This window comes from Channa argus, chromosome 12, assembly GCF_033026475.1.
Source record: "Channa argus isolate prfri chromosome 12, Channa argus male v1.0, whole genome shotgun sequence".
Taxonomy (NCBI): Eukaryota; Metazoa; Chordata; class Actinopteri; order Anabantiformes; family Channidae; genus Channa; species Channa argus.
In genome coordinates this window covers 17,842,810-17,854,504 of record NC_090208.1, presented here as the reverse complement: position 1 = coordinate 17,854,504, position 11,695 = coordinate 17,842,810, and the positions used below count along the sequence as shown (strand labels likewise).

Below are 11,695 nucleotides of genomic sequence, written 5' to 3'. Positions count from 1 at the left end.
AGCACTTTTAATACCATCGCAAAGGAGCTTAAGCGTCAAAATGTGGAAAAAAGCCAAGCAGCAGCCACAAACCAACCCGCTTTAGTAGATTCCTTTCAGGGAATCGTTTTCCAAATGGGCCACCATATTTTGAGCGCGTGGAGCAGTTTGAAGTTTTTAAGGTTGATGCTGATGATATTTAATAAGTGTTTGTATTTTTATTTTTGGCCATAAAAGGCTTCCATACCTACTCCCCAAAACGTCTCGGGGCGGTGTCGCTCCAGGGACCAGTTTGAGCTGCTCTGTCAGCGCGTGGACGTACGCGGTGGGCCGGGCTGTCGGGCGGTGTGGAGGGCGGGACAGGTGAGGAGAGGCTACAAAAAAAAGAAACGATGGGCGGTTTGCATTAGTCTACGTGTTTCGCCATGTGCGCCATGAGTGCGCCCGCTTTCAACTAGAAGCTCGTTTTACTTGTTGTCTCTTTAATGTTTTTTTTTTTTTTTTTTAGTTGCAGTTAATCTCAGCAGTTTTCAGAGGAGTTTCCGCCACTTTTATTTGTTCCTCAGAAAGTGGGAACCATCAGTCCACGGTTTTAAAACTTTGTTTTTTCTACAAACAGCAAAGGGATTTTGATTTGATTTTTTTTTCTCTCTTTTTAAAGTCTTATTTTATTTTAATTAGTCTTGTCAGGTTTACTCCGTCGCTATGGAGAGCCACGACTGTTACTCAGCAACACATGAGTATCCACATCCGTTTTTTCACGAGATGAAATTGACCCGGACACAGAGGATCAGGGTAATGTGCAATCCTAGTTTCAGTATTTGCTTTTCATTGTTACAATTTGGAAAAGCAGTTGCCAGTTATTGAAAAAAGATTGCAAAAGTCACACAGGTTACATCAAGATCTTCTAGTACAGTGGTTCTCAATCCTGGTCCTCAAGGACCCCTACTCCGCTTGTTTATCTGATTACCTGGATCAGGTGTGTTGGTTAATGCAGGGTCAGCTAAACCACTGTTCTAGTCTAGGAAAACTCCCTTTACTCCCCAGACCCTAACTGTTACCACCTGAAACTAATAAGGCAGGAGGTTAATTTGACCAGCAAGAGTTGCATACAAAAAGTCAATGTCAAAGTATTTTAATTAATAAAAGTTCTAATTGCAAACAAACCAACTGATTTCAGATCACCTGTTCTGTTTGACAAAACAGAACAAAACCTATGCTTAGAATTACAATTTTTTTATTTTTATTTTTATTTTATTTTTTTTTTTAATGAAATGTTGACATTTGAGAAGCTGTACCTGCGAAATGTTCGGCCAGGAGAAATGACAACCTCTGAATAGTTAAAGTAATTTTAATATCAATTGGCTAGTTGGTTGGTTGACATTAAATAACTTCAATTGGTTAATTGTTTCAGCTCTACTATAATCTGCTCATTAATAGAACATTAATAGAATTTCATTTAGAAATTGAAGTTTTATGATGAAACTGCATTGAATCATTGGCTCTTAGGTAAGTTGGTTAGCTGGCATTTGTCTTTGTCTCAACAGTTGTAGTTATGGAATTTTGGTCTGACAAAAAAACAAAACTGTGACGTCCCAGGGTTTATTTGTGTGTCTCCTCTATTTTTGAGTTGCGTCTGGGCCTGCAACTAACATTCATATTCTAATAATAAGTCCATGTGTTGGTGTGTTCTTACATGTTCTTTTTATTATAAAAATATCACACCCTAGTAAACCAATATGTAGTTATAAGATTTTTCTTTTTAATATAAAATAAAACTACCTCAATCAGACAATAATACATCAATTTATTGCTAGAAAACAATTGTTAGTTGCAAATCCAGACACAATTTGAAAAAAAATTTATATCCTTTTCGGGTATGGCAATGTCTTATGCACGCACCTTTTTTTTTTTTTTTTTTTTCATTTTTCTGCTGTTTTTGACTTTAATACTACATTCCCCTTATTGTGTCATAGGGGAACAAAGATCCTAAAAGATATTTCTGACGGTAAACAAAACAGAGGAGTCATTAAATGTTCCTGGCTTAGCTGGGCTCGACAGGTGATTACAACATACCACTGAGTTGTATAACAGTGACAGACACACTGGTACAGTAGGGCTGGGCAACCTGAAGAAACTGTTTTCATGACGTCAGCACAAATGTTTGTTTGCTAACTGGTAACTTGTCAAGAAGCACTGAAAAAAAGCTGTTTGTAGCTGTTTTTGTATTTGACAAAATGTAGAGCAAATATTCATAACCATTTTGTAAGTGAAGAACTTCACACAGCTGGTTGAAATAATCTATTGGTTCTTGTTCTTAGCCATGTTTTTGACTGTACCTCTTTACCTCTTGTGTTCACTGATGCTTAGGGCGTAATCTTGGGCAGCATCCTCTTCCCTCTACGCGTCACTCTGGCTGCCTTTTTCTTCATTGTCATGTGGCCTCTTGCCCGGCTACAACTGCTTGGGCTGTCTAAGGAGGAACGCTCTCGGCCCGTCACAGGTTGGCGACGCTGGTTCTTTTACCCGATCGTTTGCCTACTGAGCCGCGCCGTCTTCTTCTCGCTGGGCTTCTTTTGGGTGAAGGTCAAAGGTCGCAGGGCGGACCTGAAGGAGGCTCCGGTGATGGTGGTGGCACCCCACAGCAGTTTCCTGGACATGGTAGTTCTGTGTCAAACCCAGCTTGCAACTGTGGTGTCACGGTCAGAAAACGCCAGCCTGCCGGTCATAGGAGGTGAGGAATTGATTCAGTTAGTAAGACCCTTAGCCACAGCTACTTGTGCCGCTCACGTGTTGCACACAATCAAGTTACAGTGCCAATTGTGGACAGCCTGAGAAGCAGTATACATGGTGACAGATTCCAAATAATTCTTGACGACAATCCCCAAATTTCTGAATGTAATTCCTGAATCCTCAAAGAATGTTCTAGGCAATTGGATTAAAAATAATCTGGGAATAATCTAGGCAATAAAAAAACAAAAAACAAACAAACATGAGTTCATTTGCCGGGTTGGGTTTCTTCCTTGGAAAAACAATGATTATAACAGCAAATGATGGAGTCGTTCAAATGAGGTTAACAGGAAAGAATTATCATTTACATTCTTCAGTTTGTATCATCTTTAATTTTCTGCAGCCAGTATCATCACTTTTTCCCCCCTCTTAAAAAAACACTGTAAAACTCTACGCACTTGCTTTCAGTTAAAGCAAGTCAGATGTTCTCTCCCGTCAATTGGTTTTTCAGTGACTGTAAAACTACTAATGGTTTAGAAACAGTCATCACATTCTGCTTTTCAGGCTATCTGGAGAGTTAGCACTGACTGAAATGTGTGTGATGCACAAGAGGCACAAGCTGGGGCTCTAAGACACCCATATGCATAAAGTACTACTACTTTTTTGTTTTAGTGTCTCTGAAACGGTTTATCAGAGGAGTTCTGATAAATGTATTGGCCAACAGTTTATTGACAACTGTTTTTTTTATGTTCAATTAATTGTGACTTCTTAAGCAAAAATGCCAAACACCCAAAACTTTTGCATTTTTCCTGCTGTTTTAACTGCTGGTTTTGGATGCAATGTGGTAAAGGTTCAAATGTTGCCTGATCAGAATAACTGTATAAACTGCTTTTGTATAAACAAATCCCAATGTTAATGGAGGTGTAGATCTTACCTAAAGCCCACTGTGTTGAAATGTGTTTCATAACAGGAAAAAACATTGGTTTAGGTTTTGTTTTGTTTTTTTGATCAAACGTAACATTTGCATAAATGTGTGGAAGGGGGGGGATATGTTTAAACGGCAACCTAAAACAAACAAGATTTGCATACAGGCATAAGGTGCAGTAAAAAAAAAAGTACTTTATTCCATTACTCATCCTTTCTTTGGCTGCATTATTTCCTGGTGGAAAAGAGGGGCAGTGAGGCGACTGTGGCGCAGGAAGGTAGAGCGGTTGGCCACCAATCTCACAGTTGTTGGTTCAATCCCCGGCTCCTCCGGTCACATGTCGAAGTGTCCTTGAGCAAGACACTGAACCCCAACTTAGTTGCTCCCGGTGAGTGTTGGCCAGCTGCATAGCAGCTCCCCCATCGGTGTATGAATGTGTGTGTGATTGTGAGTGTGATTGGGTAAATAAGAAGCAGTGTAAAGCGCTTTGAGTGCCATTAGGTAGAAAAGCGCTATATAAGTGCAGACCATTTACCATGAGGGTTGGGAAGATAACAGACCTTATAAAACAACCAAGCAGATCATTTGGAATAGAGGGATGAGAGTGAAAGTGTGTAAGGAAGCCCAAAGACAAATGGGAGACCTTCTTTTGGTTTCTAATCTGTTCTGGTACATCTGTGTTGACCCTTCTTGGTTCTGGTTCTGATTTTTACTATGCAACATTCTTCTCTTTTGGAACTTCAGCACTACTTGATTTTAACCAGGCTGTGCTGGTGAGCAGGAAAGATCCAGAGTCAAGGAAAAGGGCGGTCTCCCAGCTCACAGAGCGGCTCACCTCCAACGGCCATTGGCCTCAGGTGAGTTTGTAATTGGTGACATACTAACATACTAATACTTAATACAGTTTATGCTGTATTAACAGCATAAACTGTGACATACTAATATTTAATAGTTTTTAATTCTTTTGCATTTTATTTATGGAGACAGACAGTTAAATTGTCTGTTTTCATCTTGGTTGTATTCATGTTTACTGAACAAGATCATCACCATACTAGTTACACTTTTGTAATTTGATATGCTAGATTAGGGAAGTGTAAAATACATTTTGTGGGTTTTAACAGACTTTACACCTGACTGTGGTTTCTTATGTAACTGCAAAAGCATCTCTCATTTCAGTGTGCGTGTGTGAGGTGGGAGGGGATAAACAAAAGATGCTGAACATTTAAATCTTAATGCATCTTTAGGCCAATGTGGTATCTGCTTATGTACAAAAGGAATAGTTACATTGTTATTGCTGTCGAGACCTGACGATGCTGCTGCTGCGAGTCATAACTGAAGAATTATCCTTAATTCTTGGCTAGATGCTGATGTTTCCTGAGGGAACTACAACTAATGGCAGTGCTCTCATCAAATTCAAGCCTGGTGAGTAAACCCGTGATTCAGAACATACAAGACACTGCCTGTTATTGTTATTCCACACCTGTCCTGTGTTAAACCCATGAATGGAAACCACTCTTGGCTGTTTTTTCCTGATGTGACGACACACTGCAATGTGTTGCTGGAATGAGTGGCATGTGATAGGATGGGTGTAGCAGCTAAATGTGTTGCTTGCGAATGATTGTCTTCTACAGTTTAGCTTTGTCATTCCAGCTTCTTAATTTCTTTCGTCACACTGTGATCAGGTGCCTTCCTTGCTGGAGTCCCAGTCCAACCTGTTTTGCTGCGGTACCCCAACAACTTGGTGAGTGAACAGAGTGGAATGGCAGGTTCATCTGCACGTCTGTTGCAACATATGGTAACAGAGATCACTTTGAGGTATGACACAGCCCCACCTTCTGTTCCACTGGGAAATGTGTTCCCCATCAGCTGCTGTAACTCCAGGCAAAGAAATGATTAACAGAAAATTGCATGAGTAGCCCTGCAGCGTTAAATTATTTGCACCCTGTGTAGTTTAAAAAAACATTCCAAATCAACAAAGAGATTATTTGAATTGCAATGCATGTATTATGTCAGAGCAAATAGGAAAAGATTTGTAATGCACAGGAAATTCTAGATAAGTACTGGAGGTTATTTATTTAAAACGTTAACAGAAACGGTCATTAGTTCATCCTGCAAACTGTTTTGAAAAAGCTGGGCAGCTTAGCACTGATAGCTTAACTGTGTACATACAGGAGATGCATTGTTCTGTGACTACAGTTTGTTTTGACAGCTTACTTGTATCTGGCATCCAAAGAGGAGTGTAGCCATCGTCTTACAAATAATCAGGGTGTTAATTATGTTTCTGAACGTACGGAAATATGTGTCCAGGCCAGTGTCTGCACACTAGTTTCTATCAGGGTGTGTAAAGAGGGGAATGTGACTAGGATTACACATGGTCTTAAAGTCCTCTCCACCCTGTTAAAAATGTTTTCATTTTATCTCTGTCTTGTTTAAATCTCCTATGATTTATCACTTTTCCCCAGGATACTGTTCGCTGGACATATAAAGGAACAACCTGGTGAGCAAAGACACACAATATTTTAATCTTTTTGATCTCAATCTTTCACAGCAGGTAATGTGTTAGTGTTTTGTTTATCGATGACCTCATAAAAGCTGTGGCTTTCTGCAAAGCCAGTAATTTGTGTAAGCTTGGAATATGTCTTTAACAGCTTACTGGACTAAGGTTTATCTAAAGTCAAGGCTGCTTAGCAACTTGACATGTCCTCCTGAGAGGCATTTCTCAAGAAATAAACTCAGGAACTAATATAGTCGCAATTCAGCCTAGACATGTTTTGTGGGTTTTAAAAAAGAAGCTGTTGTGATGTTGTTTCCGTTGCCAGAAAAATTCTATCTATCTTCCCCTGTTCTAACATACTGTACCCTGTGGATGGGTTTAAGTGTAGGAATGGGATTGTTTACGGTTTATTGTTTTTGAAGAAACAAATTGAGAATTGGATAAAGTACATATGTGATCACCTTTTTGCTAATGTTACCACAATATATGGAAGTTGTGCATAAGATTTGGTCACTGTTTATGCTTTAGCGGCACAAACAGTTGTTAAACATTGAATGAATGAAAATGTGATTTCGATTGGTCACCCTGACTTTATTCAAATTCAGTCTGTTGGTTTTAGTACTTTATTGTCATTGATGTGAGGAGTGAGCAAACCATCCAATTCAAAATCCAGGGGAAAATGTTGCTCTACAGGCCCTGATTCCAACATTGAACTATTTAGCATTTCAGCTAAATGGGGAAGAATTTTTAATTGGCTGATGGTACATTGCTTTCATTTAATTAATTTCTCTGTACAGAATCCAATCTATCGTGTGCTGGCTGAGCAAGCGCAAAGCATAAAGAAAAACGCTTTTGTGGTCATTTTTGTACGTGCATGAAACGGACACACTTCTTCTGATATGACTTTGCTTTGATATCTTCTCCTTGACTTAGATTTTTGCTTCATTTGCCCCTCACTTGTAAGTCACTTTGGATAAAAGCATCTGCCAAATTACTAAATGTAATAACTCACCTCTGATTAAGAAATTAATTAATCATTAAGGGAACTCTATGCCATCAATGATGACAGTCATATAAACATTGTGCTGAGAAAAAATTTCTGGAATAGCTTTGTTTGTTTTTAAGAGTGACACCTAATTTTTCTGCATTAAATAATCCTGAATCTTTATCCATCAGGACTGAAGTTCTGTGGCACACCACCTCACAGTTCTACACCAACATGACCATTGAGGTAAGAGTTTAGCTGATCATTTCTAAAATATAATCTCACATTTTGTTGTATCTTTAAAAAAACGTCTAAAAGTTTTGGTTATACAGTGGAGTGTTCACCACACATCACTGAGTGATGGACAATACTGATAACATTTATCATTATTGGTGGGTATGAGCAGAGGTGTTTAAAGTGTGTGTGTTTTGCTTTTCCTCCTGTGATGTGATGACCTGCCTTTCTGTTGTTCTAAGAGAACCGTAAATGTGTTTTTGTTTTGTTACAGTTCCTGCCAGTTTACAACCCTTCCCAGGAGGAGAAGAATGATCCCAACCTATATGCAGACAACGTTCAGAGACTCATGGCCAAGTAAGGAGCAAATTACAGTCCTTTTGGTTTATCTTGGATCATTGCATGTTTCTGTGTCAGATGTGTTTTGGTTCTGATTTGAAAAACATGGCTACAAACCACATTCTTTGTGAATAAATAAAGCCAACTGAGCTTTTTTTCTTTGAGCCATTGATATGTGGTTAAATCTTGCAAATTCTTGTTTGAAAAGCTGGAGCTTCTAATTCTTTGGCAAGTTTGTTCAAGCAATTAGTTAATCTTTTAAGCAGTCAGTGTTGTCCCCCCTTTTTTTATTTATTTATTTTTTTTCTTTAACCGCTTAATCCTTGAACAATGTTTTGGAGTTTAGTGTCACCTCTTGATCCCCTGTCAATCTGAATCCAGCCTCTGTACCTTTTTTAGCTAAACTGCATTTACTGTTCTCTTTATTTTGTACCAAATTTAAAAAAATGGATTTGACATGACACCAGGGTTGTATCTAAAAATGTATCAATCTGCCCCATTTGTTTAGTTTAGTTTTTTTGTTTCCTTATTAATTTTTAAATCCGTTACATGATTGGCATTTGCAATTTTCTATTCTAATTTCTCTAGGTGGTGTCCTCAAATGTCTTGGGTCTGAACAAGTCAAACATTCTGAGTTTAATACCACACCGTGGAAGCTAAAGTATTGACTTTAAGAGGCTTTATTAACCAAAAATGTTTGTATTCTCATACAAGATTAACCAGTTATCAAAGTGGTAATTGTTTAATTCTTCTGTTGTGTCTGTCAGATATTTTATATTTATTTTATTAAGAACTTTTGTTCTTAATAATATATAAACATATTAAGAACTGGCCTCGATGTGTTCTTCAGCAGCATACATATGGCACTGGGAGGTTGTGCCTAAACTCTAAGTGCACTTTCATGAACTGTTTCAGGGCCCTTGGAGTCCCAGCTACAGACTATGTGATGGAGGGTAGATTTCCTGTCAGTAAACTCGGTGGCCTCTCTCTCCCAGTGGAGTTGGAGTCACCTCCCAGGGAAGCGCTCTCACTGCTATACAGAAATGGGTAAGAAAGGACCTTTTTATTCATTTTGTTGGCCTTATTTTATTATTCATTAACCCTGTTTTTTTTTTTTTCCTCTTCTTTTTTCTATCTCCTCAAAGTCTGGGAGCATCTGATGTGGAAGCAGCTTTAGAACGAATAATTGACAGATGTCATTCAAGAGTCCAGGAGGCAAAGGCCAGTGCAGAAGAGCTCCATACGCTTCTTGGACTGAGTGATACAGAGACTGCTATCAAGATCTGTGCCCTCTTCTCCAAGGTAAATTTTAATTTTCTTTTTTTTTCCCCCTGTCTACACAGATCAACTGCTTTAGCCACTTGGTTTCTAATAAGAAAGAAATGGGTGCAGCAAAATACCAAATGTCCTCTGGAGGTTTGCGGTTTCATTTTGACAGGTGGAGCCAGGGGGGTGGCCTAGAGTGCCCAGTCAGATTGTGGGGAGTGACCTCTGCCACCCCAAGCCACCCTCTGTGAGTGACATGGTGGCATTTATCTGCTGTACTCCAAGGAGAACTGACCAAATATGAAACTAAAACAAATTGCTATTATAAATGAAATATTTCATATGTATATTTTAAGGCAGTTTCATATGTTTTCTTAAGAGAATTTGTCGTCAAAAATAGTTTTTTTTTTTTTATTTGAGATTACAACTTTCTAAATGTGCTACCCTATTTTGACAGTGCCCTTGTATAGTCAACGTAAGAGGGGGGCGGCAAATTTATTTCCACCCTGGTTAATGAGAATGTTTCCAATAAGGAGGCAAATATTTATTTTTACCACAGGCTTATCAACTTATTACAAGTTTCTGTTACTGGGGCTGCACTTATTATTCACTCATTTAAAGGGAAACTTACATTTGCTGGTTTCTACTTCTTAAATTTGGATTTAGGTTGTTTTTTTGTTAAGAAATACACTGGTCTCTAAAATTGTGGCATCATTTTCTGAAACTGTAAAAGTAATTTACACTTCAGCTTCTGTTTTGTTTAGAAAAACAAACCATACCCATAAAACAATATCTGTTCCTCAGGATGAAACTGTGGACCTTAGACAAATCTACTTAAGCATTGCCAGCATATCAGGATTTTTCAGCTTCAAGTCAGTCCTTCACACCGCTTTCAGTGTAAGTGCTGTTTGATATTATTCCACACAGCATTTTTGTCTTTTTTAATGTAATGTGTCTACATATAGTTTGTTACATTTATGTGATTGCAGTGTAAAAATAAAATAATCTAAGATTATTTACTTGTCAAGCAGTTTGTTTAACTCATGTTGGGTTTTTTTAATCTGGAAAAGTAATGTCAGTTCGTCTCCCCCCTTTGTTACAGCTTTTTGACAATGAAGGCACAGGCAGTCTAAGTGCACAGGAGCTGTCACACCTCATGGGGGCAATGTTGGGTGTCCCACAACACAATACTGATGAGCTTTACGCTGAAGCCTTCAGTCATGGCCAGCTTACTGAAGGTGAGTGTCTGAGTAATGAGTTCAGGAGTATAGCTGGTGGATTATTGGGGAGCTCAAATGTCCTTTGTTTGTCTTGTTTATCAAAAAGTGTGGGTGTGTACACTTCGAGCTGTCAGGTTAAAAAGAGAATAAGTTTTACACCGGTGACCAAGTGATGCACCAATCCCATCAGACTTGATTTAACAATATGTCTGTACATGAGTACTTTTATGACATTTCATTGTAAGTAAATGATGTGTTCTCTTTGGGCTTGGGTTGACTTTTAAAGGTGGTGAAAATGAGGCTTTTCAAAAAATAGCTTTTTATAACAATGTGGCCCAGACTATTGCTTTATATATTTTCCTTGCTGTGAGAGGTTTATACAAACAAAATATATAGTTTATACAGTAGTGAGGTATAGACAAAGTTGTATATAGATCAAATCAGGTAAAATTTAAGACTCTTGTTTCCACAGAAAATCTGCTCAGAGTGCTGACAACCCACCTGACTTATCAGAGACTTGTGAATGAATACTTGCAGCCCAAGGAGGTGGGCTGTCGGTTGCCATTCACCGCCGTAGCCAATGGGAAGAGTGTGAACAATAATGGAAACATGAAGCACAATGGCAATGGATCCCTCCATTACAACAAGAAATTTGAATGAGACTCCTCTGTGCATGTAGGAGTTAAGCCTGCGTGTCAATCATGGCCAACAAGGAAACCAAGGAATGGCCTAAGACGGCCTAATTTTTTATTTGTTATTTTTTAATGCATGCCTCAGTGGCTTAAGTGTGTGAATGTATGAGACAGGGACCAGGTCCTTGTATTTTTTTGCAGTCTTAAAGATCTGTGCATGTTGACCAATGTGCCTGTTTTATTCAACTCCAGATACTGTAAAAGAACTGTCTTTTGATATCCTTGTCTTATTTATAGAATTGTCTTGTATATTAAATATTTTAAAGGGACAATGATGTCTACAAAGGGAGACGCACGGTTATTCCGTTTATGTAAATTTTCATTTCATTCAGACACTATTGCTTTTTAATATTTAATACATTAAACTGTGAATTTATTTAAATGTTGTTTAGTTGTTGTTTTTTTCCCCCCACTTTTCTCCAAAAGCTTGCTTCTTTAGCTTGACTCCTGGCTATTGTATCTCTTTAGAGATGTGCGATCAGAGATTTTCCTTTTCTTGCCTTTGCTTTCAGCTGTCTTTCCTCTCATCTTTGGTTTGTATGTGAAGTCTATGCTTTGTGGGTAACACACAATGGAAATCAGGGGGCTCTAAAACTAGTGACAGGTAGATGACGCAACGTGGAGTGTAGGGCACAGTTCCCTAACTGACACAATGACACTGAGTTGGTGTATCGCTTAAGAGCAATATCTGCTGGTTTACAACAACCTTGCAGCCAACGTGGATAACGCGTGTGAAGGCTGAACTTGGTTCCTCCCTTCTGACATGGGGTTGAATGGTCCTCCCGGGCTTGGACCGGCACAGCACAGCTGAAGATGGGAATGGGCTGTTGG

At 38.8% G+C, this 11,695-nt stretch overlaps 1 protein-coding gene across 2 annotated transcripts; it reads left to right on the top strand.

The window, feature by feature from the left end:
- The first annotated feature begins 376 nt into the window (after positions 1 to 376).
- Positions 377 to 11,695, top strand: lpcat4 (lysophosphatidylcholine acyltransferase 4). Of its 2 annotated transcripts, XM_067524326.1 has the most exons (13): positions 379 to 774; positions 2,350 to 2,713; positions 4,379 to 4,491; positions 4,996 to 5,056; positions 5,317 to 5,375; positions 6,097 to 6,131; positions 7,305 to 7,359; positions 7,622 to 7,704; positions 8,602 to 8,733; positions 8,832 to 8,988; positions 9,757 to 9,849; positions 10,055 to 10,190; positions 10,645 to 11,695. In XM_067524326.1, exons 1-13 carry the CDS (start codon positions 685 to 687, stop codon positions 10,830 to 10,832), a joined length of 1,566 nt encoding a protein of 521 aa, XP_067380427.1. In that variant the 5' UTR covers positions 379 to 684; the 3' UTR covers positions 10,833 to 11,695. The 2 variants fall into 2 exon arrangements, with proteins under 2 accessions (XP_067380428.1, XP_067380427.1); XM_067524327.1 differs by lacking the exons at positions 9,757 to 9,849; positions 10,055 to 10,190; positions 10,645 to 11,695 and adding an exon at positions 9,125 to 9,745 and having other exon boundaries at positions 377 to 774.